Here is a 21,645-nt window from a genome sequence, read left to right as displayed (position 1 = left end):
GGGTGCCACAGCATGAATGGCTGCTTACTGCTCCGAGTGTGTGTTCACGGTGTGTGTGTGTTCAGTGCTGTGTGTGTGCACTTAGGATGGGTTAAATGCAGAGCACAAATTACGAGTATGGGTCACCATATTTGGCTGTATGTCACGTCACTTTCACCCTTTACTTTCACAATGGTTCAAAACAGATATAAGTACTTCAGTATGTTGGTTTATTAACATTACATCAGTTAATTAAATACATTATTTTATTGTGAATTTTTTTTTTTTTTTTTATTATTTTATACAGTGCATCACACATCTCATTTTTACAGGATTATTTTTTACAGTGCATCACACATCTCAAAATGTCACAGATATTTTTTTTTTATACAGAATGTGTTTCAAAAATTTACCTTTTGTGTTGGACAGAAGAAATGAAGTTTGGTTCAGAATGACATGAGGGTGAAAAACCTATGTAAAACTGTTCATTTTTGGGTAAACTGCTCAAGATAGACTAGATATATGAAGGGAGAAATGGCTGAGAAAAGAATAACATATTTACAAGCAAGCAATTGCTCCAAATTAAATAATTTTAGTAGGCAGCACAAGATTGATTTTTTTATTTTACATGACATGCATCATATCAAAGCAATACTGTTGTGCCAGCAAAAGCCCAAAGCCCATCGCTGAAACATGACACCAGGTGAAGTTTATCACTCTTTAACTAGTTTACTCAAAGAACATGACCAGAGCTGCAAACTCATACTTTCCACTCGTCTTCTAATTGCTCTACGGTAATTCGGCAAACAACATAATCACAGATGTAATTAATAAATCACCCTAATGCTGAAATAATGTTTCAGATCACAGGGGACCTGTAAAAGTTAAATGTCAGCAGCTACAACATGACCTTAAATTCCCACTTAATCATTTTATTCAAAGCACTGATGTGAACAGCAAGTTATGGGAATATCCAAAGGAAATCAGCTGGAATGTGTAAACGGGATCGGAGGGTCAGAAGGCAGGGTTCAGGTCTGGTTGTACCTGGAGGATGCAGAGAAACGATAACCTGCCACACAGCATGCAGAAATGACCCCTTGGTAATTGTACAATTATAAAATTCCTGTTTTTACAACCAAATGACAAGGTGCAGTGACTACTGCTGGTAGAAAGCAGTGGGGTGGTGTGTTTTTTTCGATGGGGGAGGAGAGTCTCACTACCTTCTCCCTGTTGTGTTGTTTCTAGCAGTTGATTTGTGACGTTACAGTGGAAAATCTTTCGGGGAAGCAGCTTTTTATGGCAATAACTTGCAGAAGCTCAAGCAAAGACAGGGTTTTACAAAACGGCATGCCATTTAAACCTCAGCTTGGACCTCATCCATGACAAGAAACAATTTTCCTTTCATAGCTATTCACATGCCCGTCAAACCCGCGCACATATGCATTATTCACACTCAGGTCGCATTAACCTATTCTTTGTTTTACCTTTCATTTGAGAGGTCGTCTGCTTGCTCATTTGATCTGGAATCACAGAATGAATGGGGAAATGTATGGAGAAAAGTCACAAATAAAACCACAAGGACTAAATGTTGCCCTGTATGTAAAGCTTTCCATTTAAATGATTTATTGTGTTTACACTAACGAGAATGCACACAATTTACTTTTTATTTTCTCTTTCTTCCCAACATCCACCCACTAAACACACACATGCTACTTTTCCAGGGTTTTAAAGAAGGAAAGGCACCTGAATCAAATGGAAATAAGTCAATAACCATGGAGACAAACAGCTCAAATAGTCTTTTCAAATAAATAAGTAGGCCTGTGTAAAGATATGTGACCACAAGAGCCTAATGTCATATTCACACACACAAACTTCAATGCCACACATAATCCAGACAAGATTACAGAGCTAAACTACATTTATTTATGAGACTGGCTGTGCCTAGAATCAACAAAGGGGAAGTATTGGCCTAATGGTTAGAGAGTTTGACTCCTAACCCTAAGGTTGTAGGCTCAAGTCTTGGGGCGGCATACCACGACTGAAGTGCCCTTGAGCAAGGCACCGAACCCCCAGGGGGCTGCAGCATAAATGGCTGCCCACTGCCCTGGGTGTGTGTTCATGGTGTGTGTGTATTCACTGCTGTGTGTGTGCACTTTGGATGGGTTAAATTCAGAGCAGGAATTCTGAGTATTGGTCACCATACTTGGCTGTATGTCACGTCACTTTCAAAGAGTTCCTCTTAGACACTTTTGCTTTTATGTTGCTGCAATTCACGTTTATGAATCTGCAGTTTCATGCTTTGATCACAGTCAGAATAAAAGCTCATGTAACAATTCTCGTTTATTTCACTGTAAGCAAAAACGATTGATTCAAAATGTTAAATGCTATGATGCTTTGGGTGCAACATCATCCACTCTGACCTCATTGCTAAAGAGTGACCAATAATATTTTTGTAAAATACCTTTTATTTCTTTAGAATATATGACCACCATGTTGTAATTATCTTTACTCTATAAACAGACTAATCAGAAATAACTAAAAAAATGGACTGGTTTAGTGAGTTGTGAACTCAATTGCAGCTCTGATCAACTCACTGACTGAGTTTGTTTCAAACCACTAATGCCAGGTACACACTGGATGTTTTTTAAAGTAGTCAGATTGCTGTTCTTCTCACTACATGCATATTACATGACGAATCAGAGACGAGGTGAACACTTTAACGAGATGAATTCTGACAAACTCACATATGGATCTTTCCTGACTAGCTTAGACAAATAAAAATTTTTGAATTGTCGCAAATGTTTTTTGTCGATTGTAGCGCTAAGAACCAGTACATCTTGGAGAGTCACTGGGACTAATCGCAGGCATGTAGGTACTGGTTTGCTCTGCATGTTAATGTTGTGCCCTTGGGCAGTGTACTTAACCTTATCTTGACCCTAAAAGCAATGCAAGGCCTCTGACATGGTGATAAAGGAACGGAATGCATTTGTTCTCTAAGTGGGGCTTTCCCATTAAACCACCTACTGACATACGCAGGCAGCTGAGTCTGTGTTTATTTCACTTACAGTATGTTTATTAGTTTGATGCTGGTAGGGTATAATAAAAATGTGGCTATTTTCATATTATTTAATATGATGAAAGCTGCACGTCAAATAAATATAGTATGAAAAAGTAAATGTCCGAATGTGTAATAATCATGAAGAAATACCTGGATGACACACTCTGCATCAGATGGTCATTATACTATCCCATGAGGCCACAGAACAGGAGTCATTAAATTTGTAAATGGCAGAGAACAGCAAACCATCTAAAGTCATTAGTCTCATATCAGTGGCATTATGATGGATTGTATTCATACTAAACACCTACATACTTACAGACACACTGCACAGTACACCACCATTTGAAAAGTTTGGGTTCAGTAAGATTTTGAATGTTTTTTTTTAAAGAAGTCTCTAATGCTCACCAAGGCTGCATTTATTTGATCTAAAATACAGTAAAACATTAATATTGTAAAATATTATTACAATTTCAAATGAGTTTCTATTATATTATATTTTAAAATGTAATTTATTTCTGTGGTGGTAAAGCTGAATTATCAGCAGTCTTACTCCAGTCTTCAGTGTCACATGATTCTTCAGAAATCATTCTTATATGCTGAATCAGTTGTACTGCTTACTATTTTTGTGGAAAATGTGATATATTTTTTTCTGGATTATTTGATGAATAGTTCAAAGTTCAAAAGAACAGTATTAATTTGAAATATAAATGTTTCTTAACATTATAAATGTCTTTACTGTCACTTCTGATCTAAATCTAAATATCTTGACCCCTAAATTTTAAAAAAGGTAGTGTACTTTTATTTAATTGAATGCAGTACAAAACTCTGAAAGTCAGTGCCTAGTGGAAGCTTTTTTTTTTTATCACCCATTAGGCAGTAGCAGGTGGTGTTAGTGGGAGGGACATTCTCATTCTAAAGTGCATTTGATTGGATAAAAATCTGTCTAGTACAGGATGAGTCATCAGCATTTTGGTTCATTTTCCCTGAAAAACACTGTAAATTTGAAATGCGTTTATCTGCAAAATGTGAACGCTTGCACTAACATATGGATGGATTCAAAGCTAAAAGCTACAAAACTCTTGATTTGATGGCTTCATAAATATAAGGTTGTGATGATGTACAGGATTCAGCTGCAGTACTCACAGTTTAGGTTTGGGTTTGGTGGGGAGAGGTGGAGCCTTAACCGCTGAAGGTGATGGAGGCGGAGTTTCAGCTGTTTCCTTCACACTTGAAGGTGATGGTAGAGTCTCATCTGGTGGCTTGTTTAAGGCCTGACCATTTTGTAGAGGTCTGTCAGGTAGACTTTCCTGAGGCTCTTTATCAGTGGAGACCTGAACAGGCAGAGCAGTGACCCTGGGCCAGACGTCCAGCTCATTGATCTGGAAGGCCTCGGCACTCGGCGGGGTTTTTGGTGGGACTTCCAACCAACTAATCTCAGTTGGAGGAGGAGGGGGAGGCAGGAACGATTGGTTGTCCTCAAACACACTATCATCCCCGGATACGCCGTTGCTGGGCAACTCTTCAGCAACTAGAAATCCAAGATAACAGAAGACATAATACAGTTCATTATAGGGTGAGAACAGATTTCTTTTTCCTGTTAAGTGGGTGATGAAATCCAGATGACTCATGTCACAATGCACTTCAGTGGAATAAACAAGGAAATATGGGGTATATGAGTAACACATGAAATCACTTCACTTCATAGTTTTGTCATTGTAGAACAATCAGTTTTTACGATGCTTTAACAATCATTGCAAAATGCAGACACACACCTAAAGTGGAAGAAAACGTATTATAATTACCCATAATCCTGGATAAACAGTTAATCCACAGGTAAAACATAATCCAAATCTTTATCAGACATGAAATCTGGCTGAGATTGTCTCAGATTTACTTAAATGGCTCTGTAGTAAACTTGAGGCTTAAGAACTCCAGGAAATATAAGTACACCCACTCCATCATGCAGTGTAAACATTCATCCCTCTCCTGTCTTTGCCATGTGACACATACAGCTATCAGCTCATACTGTATCCTCTCTCCTCGCCCCAACACTCCGGCTCTGGAGTGTTGTGGACAGGATGTGGCTGGTTGGCCTCATGCAATTGACCTGTTTTCAAGATGTACCACATTAGGCCCCATAAAATGTCATCAAAAGATCACTGATGGAGTTGCTATGACTTTTTTGGAAAGGGTATTTTAGTTACTGCTTTGTAAATAAATGAAATCATTAAGATTCCTGTGTTACATCACTAATAAATTTACTACTTAATATGAAAGCATGCTGTAATGTTGAAACCATCAACTGACTGTTTCCTGTGCTTCATTTTCCTTTTCAGAGGTTTATTTATCCCTTGGCCTTCTTTCAACTCATGTCATATTACATTTAACACTCAAAAGAATACTGGACTTTGGGCATAAATAGGGGCAATTCATTTTGTGTAAAGAACAATTATGTAAACATCACTACATTTTGTTTAAATCATTTATGATTTATGCTTGAAAAATAAAATAAGCTTAATACAAGATATATTCTTTGAAAGCAAGTCTTTATTTTAAAAATTTTCTTTCTTCATCAAGAATCTGGTAATATTATATATACACTACTGTACAACAGACTGGGGTTAGTAAGATTTATTTATACAATAATTCAGTTAGGATTCATTAAACTGATTTCTGTTTTTTTTTTTTACTTTCTATTTATCAAAGAATCATGTAAAGCAAGTTTAACATGTTCCAATAAATGATTAAGATGCACAATTTCTTTTTGCAAAATTACTAATAAGAAGAATTTCTTGATATTCAAATCAGCATTTAGAATGATTTCTGAAGATTCATGACACACTGAAGACTGAAATTTCATCTTAGCCATCACATGAATAAAATCATTGATTGACTGACTGATTAATTGATTGATTGATTGTAATAATATTTACCAGTATTGCTGTTTTTAATGTATGTTTTCTAAATGCAGTCTTAGTGAACATAAGAGACTTTCAAAAGCATTTAAAAGATCTCTCTGACCCCAAACATTTGATTAAGATAGATACTTGTTATTTATTACACTGTTTGTTCATTAAATTTTCAACATGAATATGTTTCTTTCAATTTGAATCTCGTGCACCAATATACCACCAGGCTACTTTAATATTTACATTACCATGAACTCTGATCTCATATATAGTTATTGTAGATACAGTGTAAACGCACCTGGGGTGACAGTGAGTTGTGCAGTGCTATTAACTGAGCCGTACTGGTTAGCTGCAGTGCAGCAGAATAGACCTCCGTCTTCAGGGAACGCCTCTGCAATCACCAAAGTACAGATTTCCTCTGCAAGACCAATCACAGGAGCCGTCAATTACTGAATCATCAACATCATAAGCAAAACCAGATTAAAAACAGATTTAATCAATTACACGGTGACACACACACATAGGCTTAAATCATTCAAATTAATTCGCTAGACAAGCTACTATAACTGGCCAGTTTTACAACATAATCTATTGCTGTTATGGAGCATACAACAATGCTTTCTCCAGAGACATGAGAATCACATTTCCTGTAATGAGGAAGGGATGTAGAAAGGTGACAGACAATTAGACAGACAGGTGTGGTGAATCTAGACAGGTAATTGATGGTTACAGAGGTGATTCAATAGCAGAGAGAAGTCTACTGCCACAAACAGAGGCTGTCTCATTCCCTTTCCATGTTTCCTATGAGGTGATTCAGTAAATTGTGAACACCACTTTGATCACTAGCAAGGGTCTTGAGTACTAAACATTGAGACAGTGAGAACTCGATTACCTGTGACACCATTACAAATTACAAGGCTCATATTAAAATGTAGGTGGTATTCGTCAACAAATATACTATATATTACTCAATCCTTCATTTGTTTATCATGCATTATTTGTCGTCAATGAAAAAAAAACATTATGAAATGTGCTTTCACTTCCTTTTCTGACGAATTTACAACATTTATTATATGTGAATTGAGTGACTGGCCAATACTCACTGATTTTCATGATGCAATCTGGGAATGTCTATGGACAAATTTGATTTTGAATGAGACAGATATGTCCTACTGAACTATTGAGCAGATTGAGAAACACCAAAAGTTACTACCCTAAGAGCAAGAAGGTGAGCCACCCACAAGTGTGACTCATAAGCTGCGTTGGCATGTGTTTGTACAGTTCATTTGTTCCGTTAATCAGAGATTTTCAAGTCATATCTAGTCTGTACTGCATATTGTGTAGTAATGATGTAACACATGTTGGGATTACAGAGAATTATTATCTTGATAAATCCTTATGTACATTATGAATAAGAGGAGTGGAAACGGGAAAGTGCAAGCTGCAGTAAAAAACTCACCAGGTTCTGCTGCGGATCTTGGCTCTGATGAAAAAGGGATATGGGAATTAAGAGAGAAACACAAACACCATAGCAAATCACTAATTATCAGTCAACCAATAAACCAAACATAATTTCTTAAACAGTTTGAATAGTTACTCAAAAAAGGAAAATTCCAAAAACAAACATTTATTCATTTTTTTCCAAAACTGGATGACTTAATTTTCTCCCTGGAGCATTTTAAAGAATAAGCTGGTCATGCTGAGGTTTTCAAGTACAGAATAAGCATTGAAATTTACCATACAAGTATTATAAAAGTGTTCCATATGACTCTTGCGCAGAAAAAAAAATCAAGTCATGCAAGGTGAGTAAATATTGAAAGAATTTTTCATTTTTGGATGAGCTCTTCATTTAAATTTACAAATTTGGATGAAAAAAAGCTGTTTTATCCCCATAGGCATCTGTTGGCATTGGATAGTGCTTGTTTTTGCAGATTAAACATGATTAAACATGCATTTGCTGTGTCTTGGAATGCCTGAGAAGTGACATATTGTAATCTGTCGATAGTCATGGTTTCTCAGCGTCTGTTGTGAAGTGTGAATTGACCTTAAAACGCACTAGTATGTGTGTAATTTACATAAAAATCAATGTCAGTAGATGACAGCCCAGCATATAACATCACTGTGGTATCCCAAAATAAAATACATGAAGATCAGCGATGCTAACACTTGCTAAAGAACTACTGAATGCCACTTTAAATTGTTGTCTGAGTTACTCTTACTCTTCTGCAGGATGCGGAAGTCAGGGGATTCCTGGATCTCCTGGCCCTCTCGAAACCACTGGACACGCAGAGGAAGACTACCTCTCACCCGGCACTCCAGGACCACCACCTGACCTTCAGATGCCTGCGCATCCTGCAACATCTACAGAGCGAGAGAACCGCAGGTTAACACTGGAAATACAGAGTGAGAGGTAAACAAAGGGAAGGAGAACAGACAGATGAAAAGGTGTACAACCACTAATTCTGCTCTTTCTTCATCACCTCTTTCATTCTCAAGTACACACACATTCACACTGAAGACATAACAGACATAGAGGTGAGAAACTGTTAGCAACCCATAAAAGTAAAAAGGCGAAGAGTAGTTTGTTTATACATGTGTGTGTGAGTTGCTTTGTATTCTGTGTTCGTTCTCTTTGAAGCTTTGTGTAAGTGTGCGTAGCATGCTTGTGGTTACACGTGACGTGTTATAGGTTTATTTAAAGTTCAAGTAAAGAAGTATGTCTTTACAATCCAGCCATTTCATTTGTGTGCTTGTTTGTTCAGGTCTATGATGATGACACGAAACCATCTATTATAAAAAGGCACATCGTCTCATTAGGAAGATTAAAGTCTCTCAGAAGAAAGATGGAGTGGGATAATGGGGGAGGGGTTAAAAAACTTTTTTCTTTAGGGAGATGGAAAATGATTTAGCACACTAAGCAAACATAGCATTTGGCATTGAACTCTGAACCTCTGTGTGTGTGTGCGCACGTGTGTGTGTGTGTGTGTGTGTGTGTGTGTGTGTGTGTGTGGATGTGTCATTACCTTAGTAAAGGTAGGGGGTGCTTTAACAGGAGCATCACCAGCATAGAGTGAAGAAACTGGACTCTGGACCTGACAGAGAGGGAGAAAGAGAGACAATAAGTGTGCTTATAATGGATCTTTCCAGAGAGTATGAAAGTCCATCTGCTGTTGTCATTCCTGATGAGTCTTTCAGACATTGTAGTAGATAACTTATTACTAACTTTTTTCTAGGTTTTAGGACTCATTTCTGAAGCACTCTATAGTATACAGTTTCAGTGCCAAAATAGGAGGTATAATCTGCGTGTGTATTTCTTACTCTTTGTGGTGTAGAAGAAAGCGGCTGGACCAGTGTGGAGCGATGTGGTTGGGCCTCTGGGCTCTTTGGCGATGATGTGTGTATCATCAAGGAAACTGAGCTGGTTTTCTTTTGTGCTTAGAGAAAATATAAGTAACACTAAAACAAACCTCATTCAGATCTGAGAGAACAAATCATCAACACTACAAAGTCATCCTTCAAAAAAACATTTAGATATAAAGTAAAGAACACTTCTCACATCTTGCAATATTCATGTGCATTTGAACCAAGAAATAGACCTTGTGAAAGAAATGGGTATTTTGAGTCATCCTGGCTGAAAGTTGAAAACATTTTTTCAAGCAATGACAAGTGAATCAATCTTTTGCTTTGTCACAGTCCATTAAAATTTCTTCAAGTGAAGTTACATTTTTATTATATGTGACCCAGTTTAAGGTCACATATAACAAACCGGGCAAAAATACAGAAACAGCTGGGTTATATTTTGCCTCAGAATAAATCAGTGGTCAAAATTAGTTTCAGTGCTGGTCAGGGTTATTATATTTCACTAAAACTACTAAAACCCATCTATCTATCCATCCATCCATCCATCCATTTCCAAACTGCTTTATCCTCTGCTGGGTCACTGGAGGCTGGAGCCTATTTCAGCATTTTTGGCCACAGGCATCTCAGGTCATCCTGAACGAATGGCCGATCCATCTCAGGGCTCACACACAGACAATGCAGTGTTCATTTCACCTATGCTGCATGTCTTTGGATTGTGGGTTCAGAAGATAAAACTAAAACCATAAAAGCATTTTGGTTACTTATAAGTAAATTAAATAAATTTTAACTGAAATAAAATAAAATAGAAAAAAACTTGAACATTTTATTTCAAGTAGTTGCCAAGGCAACATTTATCTTTTTTTAGATTAAATATATTGTTTAGTTTAACTTGAGAAAAAAAAAAATAAAAAAAAAAAAAACAAATAAAAAAAAAAAAAAAAAAAAAAAATAAACAAAAAAAAAAAGACAAAACAACAAAATTACTAGTTTTAACTAAAATTAAAATTGAAAATATAAAAATAAAAACATTCAAAATATGAATTAAAAACTATAATAGTATCTCAATAATACTAAAAACAATAGTGTTAGTGAAAAAGATGCCTATGTACAGTATGTTTCTGATGCCCATGGGCAGATCTTTGCCAGACTGAAAGTGAGAGTGATATCCTATTTGAGCATATTAAAAAACGTTACAGTGTATATCAAATGTATATCCACCTCTAATGGCCAATACAAGTTTATTTAAAGTCTTAACAGTGTTTGTCTGACTTTTAAAACATTAGGGGCCAGACTTACTAACAGCTTGCAAATCGTCTTTCGGCATTAAAATAGTACTGTCAGCATTTACTAGACGCGCAGTAAAGAATTAGTGCTGAAAAGGTGTGAACAGTAATTTTTGCGCCTGACCTTATTGAATATGCATTTGTAGGAGTTTCCCTTTCAGAAGCAAAATTTATAGGAGGGGTGTATTAAAATGAATCATGCAACATGATTTACTAACGTCTGCGCTCATCAAATTGCTGGTATTTGTGCTATTATTTAACACCCACAAAAAAGCATGTATTAATTTGTGCTGCTCTTGGTAGATTGTGTTTGTCATTATGGAAATTATCTGGCTGCATCCGTGTTCTTTAATATGCGCATCGTCAGTAAATCAGAAATTTCCACTCTCATTAGTGCGTTTTTGAATTGCGCTCTCAGGCTAATTTGGCCTGTTTAGTAAATCTGGCCCCAAGTCATCTCTGTGTGGGGTAATTGCTCTCTAACATGCACCAATTTACACACACACACACACAGAGTGAAGTAATATGCACTCCACACTGTCTGAATTTTCACTATGCAGTTTGCACCTTATAAATGACTTTTGAAAGCGTAATCCCAAATTGGTGCGATGATGTCACTGGAAACCAGAGCCAAACGCTTAATAATTTGTGTAAACAGTAAGGAAAGAATGATAGGTTAGTAAAGGCAAGAGATGACAGAAAGAGAAATAAGCGGATGACTGAAGGAATCAGAGGTAACTGAAGAGAGTTCACGCGAACACACAAAGTAAGAAGATTAGACAACACGATTCCTAAATTCTTGATTGATTATTGCCCTTCAAAGACAAGCAGTCTAACAGATTTGGCTATTCTTTAAGGTCACATCATACAATCTGCCATGTTCTTCAGGAGGAGTAATACAAACTTCCATGGCAGAGGGTAAATTATGAGCTATTAGATAATATATAGTCAGGGCCAGTTAAGCTGAGTTCTGAGGTCAAAGGGTTAAAGGTCCTGTAAGGTACAACATGCTGAAACACACATACTGTGGCATGGCTCCGGACCTAGACTTCGACACGGATCCTTCACCTTCTGAGTCTGAGGAAGAAGCGCCTTTACAATGAGAAACATAATGAGAAAATGGAAGAGAAAAACATTAACTCCTGGTTAAAACGTTTTAGACTGCATGTTGCCTTCCTTTTACTGTTTAAAGGCTTGTTCACTCCAAGAGAGATAACTATAATGATAACTATAAAGTTTTAACAATCATACTAATATGAGAATAGGGAAGTTGACACCACAACTTTAACAATAACAACACAGAGGAATGATAGTTCATCACTTACAGCTTATGAATGATAAAAACAATGACAGACAATCAGAATCCATCATTCTTTAAAAAGCAAGCAAGTGGCAGACAACAAATCTGCATCATGCACTGATGATAAACAATATTATTGTGTTTTGTAAAGATAGCTATCAGGTGCTACTAAGGTGCAGTCACATTTACCTTTGCTCAGCAAAACTGCATGGAGGAAATCCAGTCATTTTTAATAGTAATCCATGTGATCAGGAGTTTTATGTAAAGGTGAAAGAATTCACTGTGCAGATTTCGCTCTGCGCTGGCCAACAGAAATCTGCTTGGTTTGAAAGTGATCTCTGTTTGAGCTGTAAATTCTTGATGGATTATTGGCCTTCAAAGACAAGCAGTCTTACGGCTTTGGCTATTATTTAAGGTCACTTCATACCCAAACAACCTGCCACGTGCTTCAGGTTAGGCAACAGAAACTTTTATGGCACTGGGTAAATTAGGAGCTATTAGATAATGCATAGCAGTTAAGCAGTCAGCTGAGGTCAAAGGTTAAGTGAGGAAGAACATGCACGGATCCTTCACCTCATAGTTTGAGGATAAAGCAGCTTTACAGAGAGTGTCCATGAAATTTAGCTGAAATTTCAATAATGTGACTGCACCTTAATTCTATTAAACATTGTCTAATTAGTATAATGTAATTATTTTGTGGTAGTAATTATGTTCCACTTGAATTGTTTTGCAGAGCATTGCTAAATATAAATTTTTCATATTTATACATTATCATACACATTATTTTTCTATTTCTAAACGTTTATCCATTTGCCACTAGATTTTATTAGACTTATGCTTAAAACATAAAACAGAAAGAAAATACTTGTATAGATAATGTATTATCTTGTATAAAGGATGATGATATTTTATTACTTTGAGAAAAATAATGATTTAAATATGACCTCACCTTCTATATAGACTTCTGCAGAGGTGTTGTCTGCTCCCAGTGCGTTGGAAGCTACGCAGGTGTACCTGCCGGTGTCGTCTTCAAATGCTTCAGTAATCACCAGAGTGTGCAAGTCACCATTACGACAGATCTGGATATCAGGGCAGTGGTGCAGCTCCCGCCCCTCACAAAACCACCTGTCCAATGGAACAGAGAGGACAGCATGTCAATCAAAGGGAGTGCCCAATTATATTAAAATATTGTTAGCTAAAATATTGTTCAATTAAATTTGATGTAATTAAAACATACAAATATGCATTGATTTATCTCACAAATAATGCAAGGGGAAACTATTAACCTATTAATCACAAAGACTCTCAAATCTGTAGCAGTACTAACCGTGATGTACAGTATGTGTGAGAAAGAGGCAAAATAAATGTAAATGAAGGACCGAGGTCCAGTTTACTGTAAAACCACTGGTCACTAAGTTGGCTGCAATCAGTTTTCTCTTACAGTCTCTTTGTGTGTGTTTCAAACTCCCCACCAAAATTCTCATATAAGGGTGAGTCAACTCTAAAGAAACTGAGAGCAGATTTCCCTCATTAGAGTGATATTTCCCAGCTTATCAACATTGCATTAATGTTTCCCACCACTTACTTTTTCAATAAAAAAAAGAGTTTCATCAAAGCTTAAATACTGTGCTGGCAGTCAAGCTGTAAAGCACTTGTGTGTGTGATTTTAAGGTGAAGTATGCAGAATAAAGTCTGAGAAAAAAGTCAAAGTTTCAAGGTTTAAACCTGCAGTTCTGTGAAACAAAGTCAGAATTACGAGATTTGTGAAATTTAAACTCGGAATTGAGGGAGGGATCAATATCAGAAAAAAATATATCTCACAAATCAGATTTTTTTTTCCTCAGAACTGAGAAAAAAGCCAGAATTGTGAAATAAAAAGTCTCAATTACTTTATATATTTTTATTCTGTGGCAGAATCAGGTTTATGTAACTATGGTGTACTGTAATGTTGAAAATAAACAAATATAAAATAAACAAATATTACTATACATATTTCCATTTTGAACATCTAATCTGTGCTTTTCAAAATAAATAGTCCTGTCCAAGCAAGGTCCTGACAATTAATGTAAAACATTGAGCAGAATCTCTAAACTAGTGGAACACAGAAAAGTAAATCAGTGTGTCTCTGACAGGTTTTGTTGCTTAGTCATGACATTAAGCGATTCTCAGACGAGAAGGAATGTTTAGATTGGTGTGTGTGCACAGCTGGAATATGACACATCAAACACACACCTAAAGTGGGGACACCACACTTCATTGTGACACACAGGTCTGGGAATCATAAGTCTGCAGGGAAGGATCTTTACTCACCACACACACATCAAATGCAGTTTCTATAAATCAGTTATTTGAGATGTCAGTCGGTGTTCTAATCCCCCTGAGGCATGAATATGAAAACTAGTATACCTGTCTCAAGCACCTGTGAGTGTTTTTTATGGGAAACACAGACACACACACATGAACACACAGTCTGGGTCACAGCGACGCTAAACCCTCCCCAATAATACATCATACTGTGAGATTCATTCAAGTTTTCTTTGTACTCCAAGTGTCCCAGACCACTTTCATCCATTCATATACCCGCACAGTCACACACACACACACACTTTAAAATGTGTCTGAAGTTGTCTGGAATGAGTTCTGTTTTAGGCACACAGCTGTTCATTCAGCTCGTCTCCAGATCTTAAAATACTCTGGGAGATCATTAAGACTTCTATAAAGAATCCCAACATTCCTGAGCCTGCTGTGTTCGTTTCATTCCATCCCGGCTGTCGGAGGCTTTATCCATTTTCTGCATCATTCTCATTACCAAAATAAGTTCCTTTGGCAATTAAAGGCATAGTTCACCCAAAAATGAAAATTCACCTTCACCCTCATGTTGTTCCAAAGACTTTGGTTAATCTTTGAAACACAAATAAAGATATTTTAATAACAACTTAAAATTCCAAAGAGGTTATAAAGACACCGTTAAAATGTATCCATATATAATATCTTCTTGTGAAGAGATATGGTCGTTTATATGATGACCAGATTTAATTTAGGCCTTTTTTTGACATCTAAACAGCTCAACATATACTGTATGGCAATAACAGAAGCACATGCGTGCATCACACACTAGAACAAACCTCATATATCTTAAGAAAATTTGGATTAATCTTCTTAATTCATATTGGTTAATTTTACAGCACCTTTATAGCTGGTTTGGATCTTTTAAAATCCAGACTGTTTTGGTAACTGGACTTTCAATGGAGGGACAGAAACCTCTCAGGATGTGTTTTGAGTTTCAAAGATTAACCACAGTCCTATGGGAATGACATGAGGGTGAGTAAATTGTACCAGAATATTCATTTTTGGGTGAATCTGGTTCAGATCTGCTTCTTTTTGGTCGCTCCATTTGAAATCAGATGCCTAAACATTGATTATTTCTCCAAGGCTATAAAAGTGAAGGATCTCTGTAACATTACAACTGAAATGTCTCTGCTGTGTGTTTTTGTAAATGTTTGAAACTGTTAGAGTCACTTTAGAACACCTTTGTGAATCCTGGAAAGATTCCAAGACATTCCAAGGTTTGGCGGCTCCATTTCGCACCCTTCTGCCATTCATGGCTCGGACAACAGCACCTAATCCATCACTCATCCTCTTTGACCAGTAAACACACAAAGAAAAAACAAACAACCCAATCAAGTAAGTAAACAAACAAAATATAACTCATTCATTCAAATAAAATTAATAAGAACCTAAAGGTAAAAGACATAATTCTGTCTCTCCACCTATATACAAACACATACAAACCTAATTCTGTCTCTCCACCTCTATACAAGCTCGTGCAAGCCTAAAACGCTCATTTATCTATCTTTCTGTCTCTCCACCTCTATACAAGCTCATGCAGGCCTAAACGCTCATTTATCTAGAGAGGGAGAGTTATGACTGATTTTACGGTGCCAGGACAGGTGTGACACTTATTCAACAAAGCATCAAAAAAATCAATAGTTTTCAGCAAAAAATTCGATTGCACAAGAACATGTCTAAGGCTGGGAATTACATGTTGTCTAGAAAGTATGTCTAACGGCTATAGTTTTCAGCAAACTTTATAATAATTATAATCAAGGTACAAGGATAGTAAAGGTGAATTTCTATTTTACTGGCAACAGTTTTTTATGCGTATTATTTTAAGGTAAATTGCTTGTGTTTTTTGTAAGTTGCTAACTTAAATGAAAGTTGCTGAATGAATAAAGGTTAATGAGTGCGTCCCATATTTAAAAAGAACACGAGAGTGAACAGAGGCTCAGGTCATGTATGTCCAGCAGCTGGAATTTGTCACATAAATCACAGAGACAGGCAGACATGTTGTGTTTGTTATGTGGTGAAATCAGTCTGCTTGATCACATTCAGATGGAGAAGCTTCTAATTGCTCGACTAAAGCATCATATCCATGTGTTTCAGATCCTGTGTGAAGGCAAAAGCGCTTGTGTGATTTACCGCAACTACAGCTAAATTAATCCCAGATCTGGCATTAAGGGCATCTGTCGTCTTCACCCCTTCTTCACACAGTCTACAGCTATTCCCTCATTTGTCTTCATTATTAATTCTCTCCTCTCTTTTCTCGAGTTACCACTTTGTGAGCATATTTCAAGAACCGCGGCTGGCTATGAAACACTTTTGATGAACTGCCTTACAACTCAAACCCACAGCACATATTGCCATCAGGACCAAACGCGCCACTATACATACAATATACTGAACATGTGTGTTCACTAAACTGCAAACTGGCAACTAATGTATCTCTATGCAGCTTTTGAAACAACATGCATTGGCCTACACTGATAAAAAGATTTTGGGGTTCAGTCCCATTCTCTTTTTTTCCAGAATGGACTGGGATAGAATAATTATTATGGTTGCGCTGCTTAAAGGGGTCATATGATGCTGCTAAAAAGAACATTACTTTGTGTATTTGGTGTAATGAAATGTGTTTCTGCGGTTTAAGGTTAAAAAAACACATTATTTTCCACATACTGTACATTGATGTTTCTCCTCTATGCCCCACCTTCTGAAACGCGTTGATTTTTACCAAGCTCATCGCTCTGAATCTTTGTCATGAAAATCTTTGCTATGAAAGTCTATGAAAACATGTGTTGATTAAAAATATGAAATTATAAATAATATAAGCATTTAAATAATAAGAATTCATCAATATAGTTCTAAATATAAAGTATAAAATATATAGCCTTACGCTTAAGAAAAATATGCAGTCACGACAACTCAACATTTTAACATTTACTTAGTAAAATAAATCCTTTTTTCTTTTTTACAATGAACGGAAACAAATCTAAACTTTGAGACAAAGACTGACTTTAGTGCCTTCTGCATGGATGCTAAACCTGCCTAAAAATCACCCAATTCCATCTCTTATGGACTCTTGTCACCCACATATGTTCTGAAATAAAGGCATTTCTGCATTTCTTCATGACTACTTCATTGTGTCTGTCTACATCTCCGACCACAACTCACAAACAGACTGGAGAACCAGCTCATGAGCAGTCAGCCTCAGTGCCCTATAGGGAATTCTCCCCATTGTCCCATGGAAAGAGCAAAAGGAATGACAAATGTGCCATATTTATTTAACCTTTTTAATGGAGAACAGCTGACTGTCTTTTCAGCATCTCGTGCTACGTTTAGGATGGCGTGTCTCGAGACCTTGGTGTGCTGCATCTAGCTGTTTTTTAATTCAAACACGTGTCTCAGAAGGTGAAAAGACCCACTGAAGCAGTCAGACCAGCTTAGTTCTGATGCCATCATCTGTTACGAAACAGACTATCACAATAAACCATTAAATAACTGAGGAACCGTTTCAGAAAAACTATCCACAGGCTAAAACGCAGCTTGTCACGGAAATGAAACTAAACAAGCAATGTGTTTGCCATAAACACCAGAACGTGTTACACAAGACATCCCTGTTTAGGATCCTAGTTTAGTTTTCCACTGGAGTTCTACTGCACGCTTTACGCTAATTAGATGTGGGTGGATTGGGTTTAAAGGCTTACAGGCAGTGGTGGAGTTTGTCATTTTGGTATGTGGATGCAAGTGAGAAATCCTGTTAGTTTCAATCACTAGAAGAGCCTGTATCAACCAGTTGCAAAGAGGAAATGGTCCGAAACTGTTCATAATATATTAATCTAATAAATAAACCAAAAAACAATCTATCTATCTATCTATCTATCAAACTACCAACCAATTATCTATCTATTTTTATTATTATTATTATTATTATTATTATTATTGAGCTCAGTATAAGTTTATTCATTTATTGATATACCGTACATTTGTCTCATCAAGCATCCACAATTATATACATTCACAAAACATTATGGGTGGTGGAAGTATTGGGAATAGAATGTATGGCAAGTTTTGCTATAGTGTTGCCACGGTAACACGTCGGTCATATCCACAAACCAGACCTAATGAACAATCATTATGGGTAATTACTGAACCATATAAACCAATTCATTAGTGTCCATCACAGCCAAACACTGTGTGTGTCTGTGAGAGAGGAAGAGAGGGACTGGTACAAACTCTTTCTCTGCCTCTTTTTTGTGGTTTGGCCATGATGTGGCCAGTGTTACACAGCCTCCCTATTTAAACTTTCCATCTACAACAGCAAATAACAACAAGTCACAGAGTATGTGTGTGTGGATATGCCTTCATTCACTCCCTTATTCTCACAAGAAAAAGTCACACTTCTCCATTCTCACACTTTCACGATCATGCAAACAACAATCAGATAAATGGAAATGGAAATTGTCCTTGTGTGTGCACTACTGGAAGTGATCACAGGCATAGAGAAACACAAGGGACTGAATAGAAATAAGAAAACGCCACTCACTGCTTCCATGGATAATTATAAGCCACCTTCAAAACCGGGGCATATTGATCTTCTGGCAGGAGTCAAACAAGTAAAAAACCCAAGAGTACAGAGCATGAAAGAGTTTGATGGTCAGCGCTAAACACTACTGAGGCTTTCAAGGAAACCAGTATTGGATTTATTCTGAAAAGTAGGAGCTTTCTGACAAGAAACATTTGTTTTCCTCTACAAAAATACATTTATAGCAGCATAGACAGTGCAGAAGTATAGTGACATAAAGACATTTATACAGAAATTACAATTACAGAAATCATGTCATAAAGTTTATGATGTTTTAAATATGAAATTATGACTATAGAAACATGAAATGATGGATGAAAATAGAAATATAAAAAAATATGTATTTATTCTCAAAAATAGAAGATGTTTTTTGAAAAAGAAACTGGTTTGATCTATAAAAATATATTTATAGCCTCATTTACAGAGCAGAAGGGATCTACAGAGGCGGAGAAAATGCATTTATACAGAAATTACAATTGCAATTAATAATATTATGATTAATAATATGAAATTATAAATTTAGAAACTTGAATTATACAGAAAGAGATCAATTGAATTTACAAACACACACACACACACACATTTCTATATATATATGAATTCTATTGAATATATATATATATATATATATATATATATATATATATATAAATTCTATTGATCTTTTGATTCTATTGTTTTTTTTTTTGTTTGTTTGTTTTTTTATTATTGATGCACTGTTTTCCTAATTAATGTTGTTCAGTTGCTTTGACGCAATCTTTTTTGTTTAAAGCGCTATATAAATAAAGGTGACTTGACGATCTCTTTCTGTATAATATGCCCCATATGCACTTCATCTTTTGAATTGTTCTGGGTAAATCCACTTTTCTTTTTCCTCTTTCTGTTTTTTCACTTGCTCTCTTTTCATGCATGAAGGCCTGAAATAATCCGATTTGGCTTCCCCTAAACTTGGCATATCAACAGACCTGAAATTCAACCAGATCTGTTGAATCTGTTGGAGGTGTTTTGAAAGAATATGCTTCATGTCACTGACATCTGTCCAGACAACACCTCAGAAACACAGGAAACAATGTCTGGAGCCATAATTAAACACTGACCAGCTTTGGGAGACTGAAAGGGTGGGGGCGGGTTGGGGGTCACATGCATGTCTGATGCTGTGGAAGAGCAAAGATTACAATGAAAGTAAAGATAAATTATAGTATGCATGTGTGTAAGCCGAGTTCATGACAATTGCTGAAGTCTCTGAGTGTCATTTTGCATCTGGTTACAATTGACATCACAGGTCAGATGCTAAAGGTCAGAGGCCAAGAAGGGAATACAGGGAAGAAGATAGGAATGGAGAGAAGACCACAGGAGATGCCCCAAATAGAAATACTGATAGATGCATCTGCAGCAGCTGAATTATGAAGTACTTGTAAACACACACACACACACACACACACCATGACATTTACCAGCCTGTGTCTGACAAAAACTCAACACACTCACAAGTAAAATAATAAACAGAAAAAACAACACATATTACAGTTGCAAAAACAAATAAGAAACATAATAAAAATAATAACACAAAATATGAATGTAGAGACAGAAATTAAGAAAAAACAAACAAACTGCTGCATCAAGATCTAGTAAGACCATATAGTACAAAATAATTTATTGCATTGCTCAACACATAATATTGCATTTATTAACACATTTAGTTTAGAGAGAACTTGACAAATCACCTTTATTTTCACTGATAAATGTGACAGTCAATAACTAAAACAGTCTTAGATAAAAACCATACAAAAGGCAATCATTTAGAATATCAGATAAACCGATTTATAATTTGTTTACAAAATGTTAAATATCAAATATAAATGCTTAGTAATTAATTTAAGGATGAAATGAAATTCAAAACTTTTGACAGAATTGATACTAAAATCTAGCAGTTTTTTAAGCTGATGGAAGCAGAGGTAGGTAAAGGATAACTAATATCTGTAAAGCAACTTTTCAGAGTTCAAAGTTCAGTTGAACTTACCTGAGCTCTATGCTTCACTTGCTTCTTAAAGTATATCCAAAAATACCAATTAAACATGAAGTTTTTGTCTGTACGAAATGCTCACACACTCCCTTTGAACGCCTTCACAAGCCTGAGAGCTCCTTCAATCACTCACACACGTACACACTCTCTGCCACTGTGGGTAGAGCTGTGACTGAAACACACACATACAGCTGAAGAAAAAGAGAGAGAGGGAGGGAACAGGAGGCTGTAATACAAGAGTACATGAGGAGAGAGAGAAAGACGCTGTAACTGGGAATAAAGATTCAATGGCATTCCATTCATTCATTATTTTTCATAATTTTTCTCTTATTCATTCTCTCTTTTGCAAATCACTTCAATCTCTAATGTCGGTTTCACCCTGCATCTCCTCAAATTAAAGGAATACTCCACCCCAAAATGAAAATTTTGTCACCTAATCACTTACCCCCATGCCGTTCCAAACCCGTGAAACCGTCGTTCGTCTTCAGAACACAATTTAAGATATTTTGGATGAAAACCGGGAGGCTTGAGACTGTCCCATATTGTCACCAAGTAAGTAACAGTGTCATGGTCCAGGAAAGTATGAAAAGCATTGTCAGAATAGTCCATCTGCCATCAGTGATTCAATCTGAATTTTATGAAGCGAAAAGAATACTTTTTGTACGCGAATAAAACGCAGGCAGCGTACGCTCTTCTGTGTCAGCCACGCCACAAGGATCCCATCTTAATCAAAGCATAAATACATGTAGAAAAACGTATCCTTGTGGCGCAGCTGAGTGGCTGACACAGAAGAGTGTACGCTGCCAGCGTT

General features: G+C 36.5%; 1 protein-coding gene across 1 annotated transcript in view; it reads right to left on the bottom strand.

Annotated features, from left to right (window-relative positions):
• Nucleotides 1–414: 414 nt before the first annotated feature.
• LOC109112584 (palladin-like) overlaps nt 415–21,645 on the bottom strand; it is a 50,013-nt gene continuing 28,782 nt past the window's right edge. The window contains exons 3-11 of the mRNA XM_042777670.1: nt 12,842–13,017; nt 11,617–11,684; nt 9,268–9,384; nt 8,973–9,041; nt 8,169–8,310; nt 7,409–7,432; nt 6,248–6,367; nt 4,184–4,568; nt 415–1,499 (exon numbers count right to left, since the gene is read on the bottom strand). Of these exons, the coding sequence (XP_042633604.1) occupies nt 1,460–1,499; nt 4,184–4,568; nt 6,248–6,367; nt 7,409–7,432; nt 8,169–8,310; nt 8,973–9,041; nt 9,268–9,384; nt 11,617–11,684; nt 12,842–13,017 (1,141 nt within the window). The 3' untranslated portion in view covers nt 415–1,459. The remainder of the gene's footprint in view (nt 1,500–4,183; nt 4,569–6,247; nt 6,368–7,408; nt 7,433–8,168; nt 8,311–8,972; nt 9,042–9,267; nt 9,385–11,616; nt 11,685–12,841; nt 13,018–21,645) is intronic.

Source organism: Cyprinus carpio, chromosome A20 (genome assembly GCF_018340385.1).
Source record: "Cyprinus carpio isolate SPL01 chromosome A20, ASM1834038v1, whole genome shotgun sequence".
NCBI lineage: Eukaryota > Metazoa > Chordata > Actinopteri > Cypriniformes > Cyprinidae > Cyprinus > Cyprinus carpio.
Note: the sequence above shows the minus strand (reverse complement) of the source record. Positions and strands in the feature narration are given on the sequence as shown.